The sequence below is a fragment of the Erpetoichthys calabaricus genome, chromosome 3, assembly GCF_900747795.2.
Source record: "Erpetoichthys calabaricus chromosome 3, fErpCal1.3, whole genome shotgun sequence".
NCBI lineage: Eukaryota > Metazoa > Chordata > Cladistia > Polypteriformes > Polypteridae > Erpetoichthys > Erpetoichthys calabaricus.
Window position 1 is genome coordinate 153,005,233 of NC_041396.2, and position 20,922 is coordinate 153,026,154.

Sequence of the window (20,922 nt, forward strand, 5' to 3'; positions counted from 1 at the left end):
GTTAAATCCTCACCTGTATAGGTAAGTGCACAATTATGCATGTAATGAAAATGAAAAATTAATACTTCTTTGTACTACATTAATAGTTGCACACTAAGTCCATGGTAATAATTGCTAAATATTTACAATTTAGGTACATGCCAAGAAGAGACACTATGTCAAATGCTGGCAGGATTTGGACAGTTGAAGAGCATGCAAATTAACTGACTAGGCTGGGGAATAATGTGTGTGATCTTGAAAACCGTTCTCATCTCAACTACTACTTGACCCATTAAGGAAATATTTGTTTCTGGAGCTGACCATCTTTAGTAGAATTTGAACCTGGATGCTGTGTAAGCTGGAACAAATTCACTTAAGACTGTCTGAATTTATGACATTTACAGATTTCGAGGCTTGCAAAGACCCTGGGGCAGTGTAATGAGTGTAATGAGGGGAGAAGTGTCAGATTCCAGGCAGACTTTTATCCAAATGTAAGGTGGATACATTTTCTATTTTACTCAGTCTCTGATTTCATTTAATGAACATAAACAAGTTATAGTCTGTTTTAACTAAAAAAAATATATAAATGATTTTACCTTTTCACTGTAAAAACATGTTATGGAAAATAAATGCTGCTTACTTGTTTATATGAAATCAATCATTGTGAAGTTGGCACTCCATATTACATGGAGCTTGCAAAGTAATTGTATAAGTGTGCAATTAAAAACTGATATTTTAAACATTTTAGACATATAACCCTTCTAAATGATTTAGCCAGATAATGAATTTGACCTGGGATTGTTGTGTTATTCTATGACAAAACAGGGACACATCATAGTCAGCCAATGGCAAGGGAATCACAGATTAAGAGCAGGGCTAAATGCTCAACTGCTCTATTTAATCCATATAAAAAACTGGATTTGCATTGTTTGAGCCATTAGATGATTGTAGTTGAGTTAATGAATGGTAAGAGCTATGTTTTGATAGATAGATAGATAGATAGATAGATAGATAGATAGATAGATAGATAGATAGATAGATAGATAGATAGATAGATAGATAGATAGATAGATAGATAGATAGATAGATAGATAGATACTTTATTTATAATTTTAAAAGTCTGACAGTGTTTCATAAGGGCATTTAACAAATAAACATTCTGGTTTGATTTTTTTTTTTGTGTTATAGCAATCTTAAAGTTATTTATGTAAATTTTTTTTTTCGTTATTATTACTATTTTTTTCTGTAATGCCATTTTGTGTGTAGTTTAGCTTCACAATGACTTCCACTGCAGCAAGGAGGCACGTGGAAGTCTCGCCATGTAATGTCAGATGGTGCTCCAGTATTTAGTCACTGGTGTCCAAGTTTTTGGATACAATCCTTGTGATTGTTTCTCAAGCACTTCTAGGGTATTATGACTTTAGAGTTCACTTTTTGACTACATTTTTTAGTATTCATTTTGGGAGATATCATTTGGTTCACAATTAGATATTCCAGCTTTTCACCCTGCTTGTGTTTTTTGACATTTCAGTTTAATCTTTTTGTCCATACTTCATTCTAAAATCTTTATCTGACTAGCTGTACTTGTTAGGAACACAAGAAATCTTGCAAACAAGAGAAGACCACTCAGTTCTTTAGTTAATAGCTAAGCTCTCCCAATATCTTATCTGGATACTTCTTAAAAGTTATCAAAGTTTCTGCTTTAACTAAATGTCTCGATACTTTGTTCCAGAGTTCTTTGTGTAAAGAAGTGTTTCCTGGCTTCAGTCCTACATGCACTTTCCCTTAATTTCCACTGGTGTCCTTGAGTATGTGATTGACCCTTAAGCTGTCTTTGCATATTCTGAAGTCCTGGGTTAGGCCTCCACACAGTCTCCTCTGTTCAAAATTGAACAGGTTTAATTCTGTTAGAGTACAACACATGCTTAAGGCCTGGGAAGCACCAGCTTGCTCACTTTTGCAAGGCTTCAAGTGTTGCTGTGTCTTTATTGTGGTGTGATGGCCAACACTGCACATAGAACTATAGATTTGGTCTCACTATTGCATTATACTGTATATTCTAATCATCACGTTCCTCAATTTATATTGAATACATTGTTACAATATAATCTAACATTTTATTTGCCTTTTTACTTGCTAAAACAAAACTGAGTACCATTATGAACAATGCTGCACATCCCCTGTCTGACACAATAACACTGAGTACTTTCAGCCAACAAATTATTCAGCAAAAGTGAGTCAAGAAACTCCTTTATAACAACAGCAACATATCTGCATATCTATGACTGTCAAGTCAGGAGTTTTCTTAATTTTCTTGTTTTTAGTCATTTTGGTGTTCGTTCAGACCATAGTGTGCATATTTATTTATTAATTTATTTATATGTCTAGCTACCTATTTATGTATTTATTTATTTAAAGAGCTTCTGTAAAGAGCCAAATTTCCCTCTGGTGACAAATAAAGCTCTATCTATCTATCTATCTATCTATCTATCTATCTATCTATCTATCTATCTATCTATCTATCTATCTATCTATCTATTGTTTGGACAATAAAAACGTGTCAACATAAACCCCTAAATCCTTTTCAGAGGTTGCTTCCTCTAGGACATCTCCCATCTTCTGTTTATAACTGTCCACGTGTAGCACTTTGCCCTTTTACACATTAAACTGCATTTTCCAACAGTTCGCCTAGTCCTGAAGGTTGTCCAGGTCGTTTTGAGATGAGTTTGAGTCATTCTGACCCTTTTCTTAATTAGTGATATGTTTTTGCTGCTACTTAACTTCTTTTGAATTAATTTTAGTTGACTTGTTTAAAGATTTGTTCCCCTGAATTTCTTCCTCGTTCCTCTGAATTGTGTCATTTCTTTCCTTAAATGGCACCCAAACAGAAATGAAATGTGAAGTGAGGGAGCCAGCAGAAGACCAACTAAGTCAGGGCCTCAAACTCTAACCAATTTCACTCCATCCAGTTGCTTAATGAGGTGCTTATTCTTGTTGTTAATTAAACCCGTTCTTTAATTCCATGGCTTGTTGCTGCTCTCATGGTGCAACAGCAGACATTTCTGAAATTTTTGATTTTCTCTTTTCTACGAGCACTGGTCAAATGTTTTGGGGACCTCAACAGATCAGCATTCCTGAGACTTTCATTTTTCCTTATTCTCAGATATTGTGTGATGGTCACAGTTTGCTGGTCATGTTTTGGCTCATTTTGTATCTCATTATTGTTTGACTGCTAATTAAGGAAAAAGAAACAATTAAAGGGGTCTAAGTCTTCAAGAGCAAGTCAATTAAAATGAATTCAAAAGAAGTTAATTAGCAGCAAAACCAGGTCACTAATTAAGAAAATGGTTAGCATGAAAACCTGCAACCACGGTGGTGCTCCAGGAATGGAGTTGGCAACCACTGCACTAGGTAAAATATGTCTGTCATCCTACATTATGTCTTCATCTCCCTGAAATTTTTATATTTGTGATATATACAATACTTAAGATTCTGATATATTTGATATTTACAAAGTTACCAACAGTTTGAATTGACTTAACTGATATTTTGGCATAAACTTTGGAAATGCGTAATTAAAATTCGTTCCACATCTCAGTGTAATTGTAATGGCATAGAGAATGAAACATGGCACATTAGTTATTGTACTTATTACAAACTCTTAAAGTTATGAAAGAAAACAAAAAAAAACTTTTCAGTAACTTGTTCTCAGTGACATTTCTCCTGATCCAAAGAGATCGTCCACAAGGATCTCCTGGGTTTTCTTTGTGTCAGATTTAATATTATACTTTAGAAGACAATTTCAGAATGCTTTCATTTTTTTTTTGGAGATGTGACTTTTTCCTTTAGACTTAAACCTGTCTAATTTCATTTAGTAAGTGGAACACTAAGTCTGTTTAACCTTTGTTTATACAAGGTTTTTAAAACACTTATTTTTGATACCACCAGCTTTAATTTCTCTTTGGCATGTTATACACACAGAGCTTCTGCTTTCTTCTAGCCACAAAACTGACACATTTTATTGCGTCATATGGAAAGTGTAAGATTCAAAAACTGATTAGTATCTTTTTAAACATAACTTATTCTAGAGTCAACCAATCTGTATTCAGTCATTTTTTTGAAGATACAAATTCTCTTTAAAAAGTATTGATGTGAAGTGCAGTCAACATCAATCATTGCATTCAGAAGACACAAAACACACACATTGGAAAAATAAACAGCACACTATTTTTAAACACCAAGGAATACTGTGAGAGTTTCCAGAAATCAAAAAAGGTAAGTGTGCAGAAAAACAATATTTAATGGTACTTAAAAAGTGCTTAGCCTTTATTTTAAAACATATGTTCTGAATATAGGCTTCTCTATGTTGAAGGTTAAAGTCCACTCTTTCCTCTGGAGAGCCGATCTACAATCTGTTTCTGATCATATGTAAAACTGCTCTGGTGGTCTGTTCACAGCTTTAATTATTGCAGTTCATATTACGAAATGTTTGGCTCGGCCCAGTACAGAAAGCCAAAGAAGTCAAGCACCTGAGTTAGAACTGCATCTTTGAAATAGCAGGATTCTTGCAAGCATTCTATGTATTTTGATATTCAGTACTTGACCCTGTCAGTCGTGGCAGGGTGGCACCTAACCTTTTTCACATTTTTTGCTTCACACTTTTATTAAGTTCAATGTAAAACTGGTTCTTGTTAATGTATAAATGTGTCCAATTCCTCATCGTTCACCATCTTGTGACAAGGAGCAAATACAACTTTATATGTGTTTGTGAATCAAATAGTAAAGGTCATCACAGCCAAGCACGATGTTTCAGTGTTGTAGGTGTTTAAAAAAATGTACTTCCCTACTCTAAACATATAAAATGCTTTACTAGTTTTGTGTTATTTCAGATATTGCATGGTGTGCATTTGGTATTAGATTTTTCTTATTATTATTTTTCTTGAAGCTGTTTTTTTGCGGTCCCATGGCTCATTTGAATTTCAGGTCCCCCAAAAAATGATAACAAAAAATTTACAAGAAAAGAAACTTTGAAGCTCCTGAACTCTCTACAATTTGAGATTATTATTGGATCCCTCTGGCTTCAACAGAATAAGAAATTTTGTGGCCCAGGGTGAAGTGTGAAAAGTTTTAGAACACCCAACATTTTATGGAAATGAATGCAGTTTAATGTCTTGATGAAGTTATAGAAAAAATAAATCAAGGAATCATTAAGGGTGTAAAGTCTTATTCAAATTTTTAATTCATTAAAGTAGCCATCTTTTGCTGATATAACTGCCAAACTGTGGTAACCCTTTTGATTCAGAATGCCAGTCACTCTGCACAAGTCATCAACTCTGCCTCCAAGCAAAACAACCCCAGACCATCACACTTTCTTCTCCATTTTAAACAGTTTGTGCCCCACACTAAGGAACCATCCTTTCACTAACTCAACAATGTACAAGTACCCTGCATGATGAACTGAAGATTTTAAATTTTGATTCATCGGTCCATTAGACTTTCTTCCAGTCTGCAGTTGTCCACAGTCCATATGTCAAGGCCTTATTTTGACCTTCAAGATATGGCTTTCTTAGTGTCACTCACCCTGTCAAACCTGCAGCACAAAGTCTCCTCTTCACAGCAGAAATGGTGACTTGCTTTTTTCAACCATTGTGGAGCTGTTCTTGAAGCTATTGTGCTGTGAGATGCCTATCATGCAAGCTGGTGACCCTCAGAAACTTGCCTTGTGATTAGGTAGTGACTTTGGATCTGCCAGATCTCTTCCTATTAGAGTTTCTTCCAGGTTCCACTTGCTTTTGGATTATGTGGGACACCATACTCACTGACACTTTGATTTTTTTGTTTGCAATTTCTCTAAATGAAAGGCTACACATCTAAGGGTAATAATCCTCTGTCCCATTTCATTGGTTAATTGCCACTTGCGTTCCATTATCACTGGAATTTACAACTTTCTACAGTGTAATATTGTCCAGGTAGTACGTCAAAGGGTATAGTAATGTTTAGGGTTGTAACAAAGGGTTGTAACATATTTGTTCTTCCTTGTGTGATATATGGCCAGCAGTTTATCCCAGCCAATACCCCCACATCGCTAGATGGAGCTCTCCCTGCAACATGGAGGGACCCCGAATTCCAGCAGGGCATCATGGATGTTGGAGTTTTCCTTCACAGCCCTGCTGGATGCAGTGGGAGCCGCCAGGGGATGCTGCAGGGAGGAACAAGGATTTCTATTTTCCATATATCCCGGAAGTACTCCCTAGTCACAGGGATGGAAGAAACGAAGTACTTCCAGGCTGAAGAAAAGAAGGAGTTTTCATCTGACCCGGAAGTGCTAGGAAATCACATGGACTGAGGGACAGAAGCACTTCCGGGTCAGGGACTATAAAAGGACTGTGGGAGATCCCAGTAGTGAGCTGGAGTTGGGAGGAAGTGTGACAGAGCTGCTGGGTGGAGTGGAGGATTGTTTATTGATTAGTGTGGTTGTTATTATTGAGTATTGTGGAGTGTAGGTGCTTTGTGCACATTTTGTTATAATAAATTAATCGTTGGACTTTTACCTGGTGTCTCACCGTATTGTCTGAGAGTTCAAGGGTCGACAGCGCCCCCAATCTGTCACACTTGACGAAGGCCAATTTGTAATATTCTGAAATGTCCTTTTTTTTCAGTTTTCAATAACCTAAACTTTAATTTTAAATCTTTGTCAATTTATTGCTTACCTTTTCACCATTTTAGGTCATTTGTTACAATTCAACTGATTAAATTTGAAGAAAAACTGGAAAAACAGAGATGTTCTAAAACTTTTGACCTGAAGTGCTTATATCGCTCTATTATAATAAAAAAAATCCTGAGACGAGACAAGACTTTTTAGCCTGGGACGAGACGTGACTTTTCCAGAGAGATACTGTCACGTCCCACGAGAAAAGACATTGTGCCAAGAGATTTAACCACGCCTGGGGCCGGAAATAAAAGACAAAGAGTAGATGACAAAGGACAACATTGTAAAGAATTCAAAAATGTTGGCTCGATACACATGCAGAGCAGGTTAGAGATAATGGAAGTACGAAAGTTCAAAAGTCTCAGAAAAAGGATAGTAAAGATCACATTAGTGCAAACAAACGGAAATTATTACTCAGTGAAATAACGGAACAGTGAAAAGAGATCAAATATATTGTTCAGATTTAAACTTTAAGTCGGAGACTTATAGATCGTCTAATTCATGTTGCGATCAGGGAAAAGTAGTGTTTCTTCCAAATGAAGAGGTGTATCGGCAAGAATTAAAAGATTTTTGTTTGGTGAAAGTGAAATCCACATACATGAGTGGCAGAGACGCAAAGTGGCTGGCACATAGTGCAGGCCGGGGCGGGGGGGGGACGGGGTGATTGGGTTGGCAAGCAAAGCAAGCAGGGGGTGAACCCCCCTAGTAATATTAAAAGAAATGGATTGGCTAAACCTGCACCTATCTTAACTCAGGCAATTTTCAGCTTTTAGCTCCTTCAGGCAATGCTCTTCTTTATTCTGTTGCCAAATACTGTGTATATTTCTTTGTCCTTACTAACTGTTATGATTGGAGGAGACCATTTAAGTAAAAAGTAAATGAAAATAGTGCAGTTATTAACAAAGTAATACAGTTCCTCAAAGTGTTGGGAAACCCCATTTAATTCCCTGCAGCTTGTAAATGGCAAAAAAGAGAAAATAAACAGCACACATGGGTGCTACAAACACAAAATAAAGATGCGCCCCTGAGTATACCGACTCAGTCACTGTTGAGTCCAAAACTAACTGACTGCCTACTTCCGGTGCTGGGTGGCTTTATGATGCTGGAACTGGAAGGAGTGGGGCTTAATGATGGAGAGGCAGAAGTGAGCTCATCTGTCTTTCAGCCAATGTCCTTCTGAACTGTGGAAAAAGGAAATGTTGCACTAAATAGAGCACCCCTCTCTTCCCGGTGGTGGCCTTGCTTACCTGTCCAGAACCCTGATGATTTCTCCTTATCGCAATAAACAAATTACAAATATATAGACAAAAACAAAAATATTGCAACATTGTTACAATGGTGGGAAAAAGGGTTGAAAGATTTATAGTTTTGGAAAGCATCAGACAGATGAACAAGGCAGGACTTTTCAAAAATCAAAGTCAGTAACAGGTCAAGCTCTAAAGCAAAATAAACACAAGGAAACCAATAGGCAAGATTTAAGCACAAGCCAAAACACAAAATCAAAAAGCATTGCAGAGTCTCTACTTTAGAACTATAGACACTAGTTCATGATGTTAAACTATATGTTAAAACTGTACGTTCTTTTCTTTTTACTTGAACTTTGGAACTCTGTAAAAACAGAACATTTTAAACACAGAAAGAGGAAGTTTTAGTAGAGACAGAAAACATTTTTACAATGTGAGGATTTCTGCAGTCTGAGGAGCAGACAGACACCTTTTGTGAAACTGGACAAAAGTTTAAACAGAGCAAAATTACAGTTACGTCCATAAATATTTGGACAGAGACAACTTTTTTCTAATTTTGGTTCTGTAAATTACCACAATGAATTTTAAATGAAACAACTCAGATGCAGTTGAAGTGCAGACTTTCAGCTTTAATTCAGTGGGGTGAACAAACTGATTGCATAAAAATGTGAGGCAACTAAAGCATTTTTTAATACAATCCCTTCATTTCAGGGGCTCAAAACTAATTGGACAAATTAAATAACTGGAAATAAAATGTTCATTTCTAATACTTGGTTGAAAACCCTTTGCTGGCAATGACAGCCTGAAGTCTTGAACTCATGGACATCACCAGATGCTGGGTTTCCTCCTTTTTAATGCTCTGCCAGGCCTTTACTGCAGCGGTTTTCAGTTACTGTTTGTTTGTGGGCCTTTCTGTCTGAAGTTTAGTCTTCAACAAGTGAAATGCATGCTCAATTGGGTTAAGATCAGGTGACTGACTTGGCCATTCAAGAATTTTCCACTTCTTTGCTTTAATAAACTCCTGGGTTGCTTTGGCTGTATGTTTTGGGTCATTGTCCATCTGTGTCATGAAACGCCTCCCAATCAATTTGACTGCATTTAGCTGGATTTGAGCAGACAGTATGTCTCTGAACACCTCAGAATTTATTTGGCTGCTTCTGTCCTGTGTCACATCATCAAGAAACACTAGTGTCCCAGTGCCACTGGCAGCCATGCACGCCCAAGCCATCACACTGCCTCCACCGTGTTTTACAGATGATGTGGTATGCTTTGGATAATGAGCTCTTCCACGCCTTCTCCATACTTTTTTCTTGCCATCATTCTGGTAGAGGTTGATCTTGGTTTCATCTGTCCAAAGAATGTTTTTCCAGAACTGTGCTGGCTTTTTTAGATGTTCTTTAGCAAAGTTCAATCTAGCCTTTCTATTCTTGAGGCTTATGAGTGGCTTGCACCTTGCAGTGCACCCTCTGTATTTACTTTCATGCAGTCTTCTCTTTATGGTAGACTTGGATATCGATATGCCTACCCCCTGGAGAGTATTGTTCACTTGGTTGGCTGTTGTGAAGGGGGTTCTCTTCACCATGGAAATGATTCTGCGATCATCCACCACTGTTGTCTTCCATGGACATACAGGGGCCTCATGTATAAACGGTGCATACGCACAGATATGTTGCATAAGAACACTTCCACGTTCAAATCGTGATGTATAAAACCTACACTTGGCGTAAGGTCACGCACTTTTCCACGGTACCTCATACCCTGTTGTACGCAAATTCTCCGCTTGGTTTTGCAGACTGGCAGCACCCAGCATCAAAGCAGTGCTACTGTTCCTGTGTGATTACCCTTTCTTAGATCCACATCCAAGACGGCGGCTTTACCAAATACACTTAAATTAACAGCATATCGTTCATAAATTTAAGGCACCTGATTGTAATCAACCTGTAACAATATAATGGTGCACAAAATGGCCAAACTATTCCACTGGCATGGCTGCTTTAGCGTTGCTAGAGGACCTCGCAAATGGAAGGATTAGAAGAGAACGCGTATTCCGAGATCATACTGATTTCTTGGCACATGATGATGACTGGCTTCTAAATCAGTTTAGATTTCCAAAAGCGATCCTCTTGGAGCTGTGTGCTGAACTGGCGCCAGCTTTACAAAGGCAGACTTTGAGGAATTGTGCTCTACCTGCTCCTTTACAAGTTTTGTCCACTCTCGGGTTTTTAGCCACAGGAGCTTTTCAGCGTGAACTGGCTGACCGATCTGGTATTTCTCAGTCATCACTGAGTCGTACCATGCCAGCTGTATGGGATGGTATTATCCGCTTGTCAAGCAGATATATAAGATTTCCGTACACTACGGTTGAACAGGCAAACATCAAAGCGCAATTTGCAGCAATGTCCGATTTTCCCAATGTAATCGGAGAGGTTGACTGCACACACATTGCTATAAAGGCACCGTCACAGAATGAATTTGTTTATGTGAATAGAAAGCATTTTCACTCTATTAATGTGCAAATCATCCGTGATGTGAAAATGCGCCTCACTAATGTTGTTGCGAGATGGCCTGGCTCAACTCATGATTTATTCATCTTGAGACATAGTAGTGTGGGGAACAAACTTGAAAATGGTGCTGTGCGTGATGGCTGGCTTCTCGGTAAGATAAGACATTTATTACCTTTTTGGTTACAGTTGTACATTATCTGTACGATGTAACCATATAACACGATTATTCAGGTGACAGTGGGTACCCGCTGAAGACGTGGCTCTTCACCCCTCTCGCCAACCCACTGACTGAACAAGAGCGACGTTATACTGACCTCCACTCTCAGGCTTGGGCAGTGGTAGAACGTACTACAGGGCAGCTTAAGGGCTGTTGGTGCTGCCTAGATAAGACTGGTGGAGTACTGCACTCATTCATAACTTGCCTGTACCTGAAGAGATGCGGTATGATGAACCTGACCCTGGACCACCAAATGATCAGCCACACCGGACAGCATTACAATGTCGAATGAATGTAATTAACAGAATGTAAAAACAGGTAAGCAGATGCATCATTTATTTTTTCACCAAATCAGTTAATTTTTTGCTAATGTCATACAATACAGCCTTTCTTAGTTCATTGGCCACATCTCTCACCGCATCCACCAATGCATTTTGAGATTCTAGGACTGCATCAATCAGGACACGGCCAGATGATCGCCCACCAGTTTCCGAGGCAGGGGTGTGTGAGCAGCCACCGCCCGAAGATGTGGTCAGCACAGAAGCAGCACCATCATCGCCCGGAACCATGTCCTCCTCATTTGGGTCAGCTTTTGTACTATTGTCTAGAAGTAAATAAACAGTAATTAATACCTGATTGTTTGTCTTATTACTCATGCAAATTATTTACACGAGTATGGATCATGGTAATCAAAAAGGAAGTAAAAACTCACCGGCACCTGCGGTGATGTCAGTATCTCCCTCACCCGCAGGTAAAATGCAGACAATGAGTGTGTCACCAATAATTGCTGCAACTCGCTGCTCAAACGGTGTGAGCTCCGGAAGTTCAGTACCTCCTCCAGTGGAGCTAACATGCAGACAATGAGCTGCGACTCTCCTTTTCATGGCAACTTTGATGTCTGACGACTTCTTTTTTAATTCGGTCACAGTACGATTTTCTGCTCCAGCACTCCTGACTGCGTCCGCCACGCTATGCCACTCCATCAATTTCCTTTTGTTACTAATGCCACTTCCTAAGTTGCCAAATAAAACATTTTTCCTGGCCTCTATTTCAGCTAGCAGGACCTCCATTTCACATTTGCTGAAGTTTTTTTTTTTGTTTTTTCACGTGCTTTCGCCATTGTCTTGCTGAAGCGCTGAAGGTAAGGGGCTATTTATATTGATTTGCATATTCAAAGAGGCGTAATTCTGGGAGGAGTTGGGGTGGGGCAGTAGGTACGTGCACATGCGTTAATTTCCACGCTGAGTGGGATTTAGTTAGCGGAAGAACGCAGAAGTTGGTGAATGTTCAGATTCCTGCATCTGGATTTTTCTGTGCGTAAGCACATTTCGGCTTTTGTGCTTATGTCATGGTATAGTGCGAATTCTATGCACGGCGTTATGCATGAGGACCCAGGTCTTTTTGCGTTGCTGAGTTCACCAGTGCTTGCTTTCTTTCTCAGGATGTACCAAACTGTAGATTTTGCCACTCGTAATATTGTAGCAATTTCTCGGATGGGTTTTTTCTGTTTTCACACCTTAAGGATGGCTTCTTTCACCTGCATGGAGAGCTCCTTTGACCGCATGTTGTCTGTTCACAGCAAAATCTTCCACATGCAAGCACCACACCTCAAAGCAACTCCAGGCCTTTTATCTGCTTAATTGATAGTGACATAATGACGGACTTGCCCACACCTGCCCATGAAATAGCCTTTGAGTCAATTGTCCAATTACTTTTGAGCCCCTGAAATGAAGGGATTGTGTTAAAAAAATGCTTTAGTTGCCTCACATTTTTATGCAATCGTTTTGTTCACCCCACTGAATTAAAGCTGAGAGTCTACACTTCAACTGCATCTGAGTTGTTTCATTTAAAATTCATTGTGGTAATGTACAGAACCAAAATTAGAAAAAAAGTTGTCTCTGTCCAAATATTTATGGACCTAACTGTATATTTTCAGAAAGGTCAAGTTCTAAAGGTCATTTTCTGGACTTTCCACTTGCGTAAAAAAATCAACACCCTCAAACCATTGGGTACTTTTGTCCTTGCATACCTCATAAACATGTCCTGATATGGTCTATCAAAATGACATTGGACAGACAGGTGCTAGGAATGTAACCGTTGACCCTGACAAGATTAAATAAGTTAGCAGAAGAAGAAGAAGTGAGAAGAGCACATCCACCAAGAAGACCCAATGTAACCTTAAGAGACTGAATGCTACACACATTGATTGTGTCAACCAATATCATCTATGACAGCTCCTGAAATACCCATGTTGTATTGGTCATTTACCATATTCATTTGTCCTTTACTTCTGTTTTTGGCTCATTAAGAATATATAAAAATATTAACGACTATAATGAGTGAATACAATTTTATTAACTGATGCCCTTGCTTGTGTTTAGTATTTGCTCTGTCTTTCCTCCTCTGGTATAAATGAAAGAAGAGGGTACATCCTCTAATAGAGAAAGGAATCACAGTAGCATTCTGGTTGCAGCCAGGTCCATAATTCCAGGTATAAGTGCATTTTGGCTTTGGGATGTGTCTCCATCAAGGCTAGGTGACTGGAAGGATAAGAGAACAACAATTGGAGTGGAGGACATATTTGTGGATCTACATAATGAAGAATCTGGGTGTGGGATTAGTAGAATGTGTATTTTAGGATTGGGTCTCCTAAAATCCTTCTACAATAAAACACCTACTATAAAGACCCTTTACCTAAAGGAAATGTTAAATAACAAAACATTTTTTTTTTACTTTTATGATTTAATTTATCTTGGATGGTGAATAAAGAATGTAACAACATCAGTAATCACATGTCTAGTAATGTAGGTAGACAACATGTCAGTAGTGTCTAAAATGGTGGCATCACTAAGAGAACATCAATAGAAAATGGCAATGAAAATAATAATAATAATAATAATAATAATAATAATAATAATGAAAAATATAACAACTATTTGAAAAACAATATAAATTTACATAAAACCAGACTACAAATATCTGGGGGCCCAAAACCTCTTTTTCCTCTCTCTTTCTCTTCTACTTAATCCTGGAATGTGCATCTCCCTCCCAAAAAAATCTTCCAGACTAGCAGTTTTCAACTTTTTTTTTTATTTGAGGAGTGGCTGTAGCATGGATAACTTTTCATGGATCATGTAGGTGGACATCAGGGATTGGAATCCTGCTTGGATTTTCAAGCATCCAGATTTGTTAGCATTAGATCGCAGAGTGTGGAGGATTCCCTCTAGGAGTTTTGAGTGCCCAGATTTACTAATGTAGGATCATTGAGTGTGGGGTGGTAACCCTTTTGGAGTTTCAAGCATTCAGGTTTACTAACATAGTATCATAGATCGGGGTGGTGGGTGTTTCCCTCTGGGAGATTTCAACATCCAGATTTATTAACATTAAAGAGGAAAGTGTGTGTGGTGGTTTCCATCTTGGAGTTTCGAGAGCCCACATTTACCGTGTTCATCGGGTCTGGGGAAAGTGTGTTCACAAATTACTAGCATTACATTGATGAGAAGAGAATGCTGCAGATTGGCGGTTGGGAAACACTGTTTTAGACCACAGATTTAATGTCCTTTTTGCCAAAAGGCAACTTTAAGCTCCTTCTTGGCAGATTTCTTGAAAAGAAGCTAATCTGCTTAGAGACGTTCCTTCTTTAGGCAAGATCCTAAACAGATTGTTCAGTACTGTTACCTTTGTGCAATTTATTCATTTCCTTAGCTTCTTTTGTACTGTGCTTAATCAGTATAATGCCTGGTCACAAGGTTCTGATTTTTAATTCTTAATTATAGTACTTTCAGAGGGACAGGCTGCCAAAGCTAACAAAACATGAGCTGGTGTATCAATTGCTCAAGTCAACATTTTAAAATATTAATTAGTTAAATGCAGGGTTTACTGTACTTAACTATGATTAAATGTAGTTTTCTAATTTACTACAATGAAGTCCCAATTAAACAATTTGTAGTTAAAATAACATATTAAATTGGTTATAACAATGAAGGAAAAGAAACAGAAGCATGTGTAATTAAAATTACATATCATTACTTAATAGCAAGTTCTCAGCCAATAACAATTTAAAAGCCAAATATAAAGGCCTGTAAACTACATTTGCATTGGCTTGGGTCTTAAACTCCATTTCTGGAGATCCAAAGTGTTGGCAGGTCTTGTTCCAATTATTTTCTTCATTACAAGAAATCCTTACTTTTACTGGTTCTTTTTCCTTCTCCTTTCATGCATTCTCTGAAATGACTAAAAGTAGTGATTTTACACTCTATAAAATGTATAGTTTTTTACTGCCGTCCTAGCATGTTTGTTCCTACATGTTTGTGCAGTCTGTACTTTTTTGCTTTCTTTCAAGTAATTTACTTTAAATCCTGGAGCTGGAGCCTTCATTTATTATTTTTTTCTGTCAGTGATGTTTGTTTTTCAGTTTTATAACACTTGTGTGCCACAGACTTAAATATTCCTTGGATAACCAATGAGTCGGTCTTTAGTCTGTGACTACTCTGAGAGTTTTAAATGCTGGACTGGTCTCCCAGTTGGGACAAAGAGTGATGACTTTCTCAGCCAGGAGGCCATAATGGATGGACTGCATAACTGGAGGTGCAAGCCAACCAGGAAAGCTCTAGTTTGTTATCCTAGTTGGGGCAATCATATGATGGATGGATGGGGAGAGACTCGTTACTGGGGACAGTTTATCCCCCAGGGTGAAAGGTGGCAGTGCTACTCTGCTGTGACCCAAGTTTGGATTCCAGATTGGAGGAAGCAAGAAGATGTGAAGAAAAAAATTAAGTGTCGCATTTTTGAACGGGCATATAAGTTGGAGTCTGGTTTTCTGATTGATTTTTCAAGACCCGACTTATATGTGAGTATATACGGTAAACATAATATCACATCCACACTTCGCCCTGAAGAAGAGTGTTTGTAGCTTCCCAGGCTCCACAAGTACTTCTTAAATGAACAATTATCCTGAAGCATATATGGGTTGATCGGCTCAGAGTCAAATATTCAAGTCCAGGAAGGGCTTAACTTGTGTCATGTATGGAGGGAAGCTTTTAAAGTTCCTTTTTGCAATGAATTCTAACTTGCAATACTGTTTAAAATAAAATAATGAAATAGATGCAGAATTTATAAAGAAATGATCAACAATTTTATGTAATAATTATGTAATGGAGTAAAAGAAACAGACATTATTATATGAAAAAATGATGATATTAGATTTAATGTAATAATACCTACATTTAAGGGACTTGGAAAACACAGATGTCAGTAAATTAATATTGTCAGAAGATATTCTTTTGATGGTTCCAGTTTTCTAAGTTAGCTGCTGTTTACTTAAAAGACAAAAATGGCTGAAAACATTATGTGAAGATTCTAAGATTCCAGTTTTGTATTGATCCCTATAACTGTAACTGAGGACCCCTGGTTCCAGAATACTTTGATATCATTACTGTGCGCCACTCTGTATATTTTTATTTTGTGTCAAGAAATTCTATGTCACATGTCTAATATCCATTTCAATTCCTACACATACTGTACAGTAAACTGTATTTTGTCCTGATGCTGTTTATTGCGAATGGCATGATGGCAAATTAGCTGGCACTGCTGGGTTTGTTTAAGTTTGCTTGCCCTCCCTCTGTCAGCATTGTTTATGATGGTTTGTTGTTTTTTTTCTTTTTTGGATTTCCTCTTAAATCTCAAAGATGTGTGTTAATTTATTAGGTTATTCTAAAGTGGCTCAAGTAACTAAGGATATGGATGTATACATGACCTGGACTCAGGGCTTCTTAATGTATGAGCACAATGAGCACTGGCCAGGGGCCCCAGGAGCATAGGGACTCACGATGTTTCTGATGCCTATGTATGTTTCTGTTTTGCTATCAAAACAGGGCCCCCCAGTGTACTACTTTGCCTGGGGGCTTATGATGACCCTGCCTGGACTTATGATTGACTGGACCCAGTCAAGAGCTGATTTCTGCCTGCCACAACCCTGAAATGGATTAAGCAAGTTTGGGAATGTTATGTTATTATTCAATGGCATCAGTAAGTTTTAGAACCATGTGAAAGCTAAATGCTAATGGTACATAATGGCAATACATATAGTCTGCTATGGCCTAAAATTTGTAAACTGTTAATTAATTAAAACATGCTGAAATAACTTAATTAAAACATGCTGAAATAACTTGTTCTAAATGTATTTAAAAATTTAACTCTAAACATAAAATTTAATATGACCATATGTACGTTTCTGCATTTCATTAGGTAATATATTTTGAAACTATTTTATTAATATAAAGCTTCACTCATAGTGGTTAATGCTACATTCCGTTGACTGTGAGTGGGCACAACATTTTTTTCTTATGGTCACCATTGTATTAAAGCAAACGCTTTATTCACTGGTTCCTCACTATTGACTTTTCTAGGTACATTTTTCTCTACTATTCCCAGCTCCAGACACTGAACGATTCCAGCTACACTTTTAGACATAAATAGCTTTCTTACTGTATGATCTGACATGTCAAACTGTCACTGTTTAAGAACAACATTGTACACAGCCAGACATGAAGATCATGGCATCTGGTTTCCTTTATTATGAGAAACATGTAGTTCTTTGAATCCATCTGGTTTTGACTGTTGTTTTTAATTCTGGGTTCAGGAACATTACTTTTGATAAGAAATAGCAATAAATAATGTGGCCCCCATTTGAAAAAAGATTGAACTCCCAAATACAAACCTAATTGTAAGCCAAAAGTATATTCAGTTTATGGCACATCAAATTCAAGTGACTGCATTGTACACCAAAATTGTTGAGAACACTACTTTCCCATGGTGGAAAAGTGGTCTTGCAAAGCAGTTAAGTCTCTTTATCACTAAAGATGTTGTTTCTGTCACAGGGGTGACTCGCCATTGTGACTTTTGTTTTAAATGGTGTTCTTGATTGAAGTTTTTCTTTTATTGTTCTTATGTATGGTTTCTTTTGTGAAGCACAGTTATCAAGTTATTGTTTCTAGTGTTTAAACTAGAAGCTTTTAAACTGGTACTGATTTGTCCCTTACTTTTTAATCGTAGAGAATCTTTAGTTTTACTTAGGCTTTGGTTTTCTTTGTTTCTTGCAATAATTAATATTACTGTTTAGTGCTATAATTGTAAGTTGCACCTTTCAAACTCCCTTCTCTCCTATCTCCATATCCTATTACAAAAATGCCTTAGCTTATCATGCATACATGAAATAGTATCTTTCAATTTAATTTTGAGTAGTGTTCCAATTTGCTTAAACAATAAAAAAAACAATGGAAAAAAATAAAGATGAACAAGGAGATGAGGAGTACTTTGAAATAAAAGACAAGCAGGCGTCTTGGCCAAAGAATAATCATGCCACAAACACCTAAGCCCAATGCACAAAGCAAACTACTAGTCAAAAAAGCACCCAAAGTACTAACACCCAAACATGAGTTTTCCTAAATGCCATGAAAAGATTTTTCTCATAAAAGCCAGGTATTATGCCATGTTCCTGCAATGATGTTGCATGCCATGACATCAAGAGTCATGTGATAACAATGAAACACTTTTGCCAACAACAATATTCCATGACATCTGAAAATATACAAAATGGCAGCACCCATGATGAAAATTGAGAAATAAAATGGTGGTGCTGATGATGTCATCAAAGCAACAAAATAAAGTTATTCAGAAAAGTAATGAAAGTGCAGAAAAATCCAACAATGTAATTCTAAAAATGAAAACCCCTAATTCTTAACACTCATGACTTCTAGCTTTTTTGGACCAATTAGTCTAACCTGCCCTGAAAAATCAGAAGCTTACCTTTTGCTCTATTATTTGGTCTAATGTGGAATAAGACAGCTAGATCCACTAAAGGTATTTCTAGGAACTTCTACTGTACACACATTGGTGAAAGTCTCTGACATTTTCACCAGCTGGTCAGTACACCACAGAAGATTTCCTGAGACTGGGGATAGCCAACATATCTTAGAATCAAGAAATATATTCACTGAGTGGCCATTTTATTATGTAGGTCTACCTAATGATGAAGTGGTCCATATAAATCTCAGTGTTTAAAAATGTTGTTGCAAGCTAGTAAGGGTGTGTCTATACTTCAAATAGTTGTTTCTATTTCATCTTACATACTTTTGATTGAATTGAGTTTAGGTGACAGGTCAAGGCCACTTAAGGCTGTTATATCCATGAGACCATAGACCATTATGCTAGTCTTAAGACATGGCACATGCCTAATAATCTGATTTGTGTATGGGTATGCTGCTGCTATGAATGTTCAAATGTCCTATTTCAGTCACTTTTTACTTGTAAAAAGAAATTCAGTGCATACTACAGAAGCAGATCCATTGATCCCTGGGTTTTTATCATACCTTTTGTGAAGCAAGTGTGCATACATAGTGCCTTACGGGGACTGAATTAAGGGAACAGTTTCACAAAAACCTTTGAAGATTGCCACTAATGGTGGTGTCATGACTAGATGCTAAAGACAGCTGCAGATCTGATTTTCACAGCCATTAATACCACCAAGCATTCCCTTCCTGTAAGGAATTTTGTACACATTGTGAAGGCCGGACAAAAGGCTCACCCAAAGCACAGAACAAGAACAGACCTCCCAAGCACAGCTTCTGGCTGGCAGCTGAGAGTAGTTGGGTTTCCCAGAAAACATCTCCTCATAGGCCACCAAACAAATGGACATGGTGGTGCTCACTATGCTCTAGGAAGAGTGCTTGGAGGATGCCAACAAGTGGAAACATGCAAAGTACCGGGATGTAGTAGAACAAAAAATGAGCCAAGGTTGGCGAACACACTGTGAGCTCATTGAGTTCAGCTGTCAGAGATTTTCAAGGGTGCTTACTATGCAAAGCCCTAAAGCTTCTGGGTGTCATAGGGAAGGAAAGAAAGATAGCCATCAGATCATCTACTGAAGCCACAGAGAGAGACACCGGTGGATCTGAATTAAGAGGGCAGATCCATGATCGGTTTCTACTGAAGCACAAGTAGGGGCTTGATCAACCCCGGCCGGACTTCCTGAATGTTGAAAAACTAAGGAACACTCAATGACCCCAGGTTACATCACTGATGATGCATCCCAGCACATCTGTAGGATGTTTTTCACAATAGGGACTAGAGAGTGTTTACACTATTTATATTACCAGTTTATCACGGGTTTACAGTCCCATTCACATACCCTAAGAATGTCTCAACAACAGACCAGTGATGTTTCACTCCTGGCTTCTACCTCATGAAGTACAAAAAAAGACAACAGCACAAAGTTAATATTATTTCACTGAGGAGCATTGTACAAGTCACACTGAAGCCCTTACTAATCAATTTAAAACCAATATTTGTTTGGACTGTATTTTTTTTCAGATTGAAACAGGGTTTCTGGCTGAACCCAAATCCTTTATGTGCTCGATTGTCCTTTCTTGTTACACCTTGTTTGTGCACAGTAAAGCAACCGTTACTGTATATATAATATTAGTTTATTTATTATCAGATGACTGCTTCTAACCACATGACTGCAATTGGCTAGATACACCCATGACACTGACATGAATGAAAATTCCATTAGCATTGCAGTTCCTGATGAATTCATACCAGCACATCTGACGTGAACTACTATGATATGTTGAAAGCAGCCTTCATGTTGAGTCTTGCATGTTTTTCCTCATAATTAGACACACACACATACACACACTCACTCACACCATCTGTTGTGTACTTGCCTGCTAATTTGAAATGACATTATTTGCACCCATGAGGTTGTCTCTGATTAAGCAACCAATTATGTGGGAAAGGGAGGTGAAACCACTGTGATAAAATTGCTACTCAAGTTTCAGTTCACTTCAATGACTCTTTTAGAAATAAGAGCCAATTTACTGTATCTGGGTTTTTCAGTACCATTACTTGAATATTCAAGAAGGTTTGCACTTAAATTATTTTTCTTTTAAATAATAATCTTTATTCATATTTTCATTTTTCTGCTAGTTGTTATGTCCCATTAGTGGATGTTTTGTCCTCACTTTCTCTTTTTTGATAGAACTGCCAGTTTTATTCTGAATTGGAAAATGTCAAGAGTTCAGCAATGCAATTCAATAGGTAGGTGTTAGATATCAATTATAAATTTTAATGACTACTAAATTAAATAGAAATAAATAAAACAAAATACTCAAGTACTGACGCCCAAATGCATTATGTATGCTTTTTAAATTTTGAGCTTTGTGTTCAAAGTGAGATAATTTGACAAAAAATCAAAAAGCAAAAAACAAA

The 20,922-nt window shown here is 37.6% G+C and overlaps 1 protein-coding gene across 1 annotated transcript; it reads right to left on the reverse strand.

Moving 5' to 3' along the window:
* Positions 1-10,988: 10,988 nt before the first annotated feature.
* On the reverse strand, positions 10,989-12,040 carry LOC127527096 (nuclear apoptosis-inducing factor 1-like). Its single transcript, XM_051924720.1, has 2 exons — positions 11,366-12,040; positions 10,989-11,257 (listed from the first exon to the last, which is right to left on the reverse strand). The coding sequence occupies exons 1-2, from the start codon at positions 11,721-11,723 to the stop codon at positions 10,989-10,991; spliced, it is 627 nt and encodes a 208-aa protein (XP_051780680.1). The 5' UTR covers positions 11,724-12,040.
* Between the last annotated feature and the right edge of the window lie 8,882 nt (positions 12,041-20,922).

Excerpts from the sequence above, each read along its gene's own strand:
- LOC127527096 (XM_051924720.1), bottom strand. The coding sequence starts at position 11,723 with ATGGAGGTCCTGCTAGCTGAAATAGAGGCCAGGAAAAATGTTTTATTT. Across the intron at positions 11,258-11,365 it reads TGACATCACCGCAGGTGCCG|ACAATAGTACAAAAGCTGAC; the intron begins GTGAGTTTTTAC and ends ATTTACTTCTAG.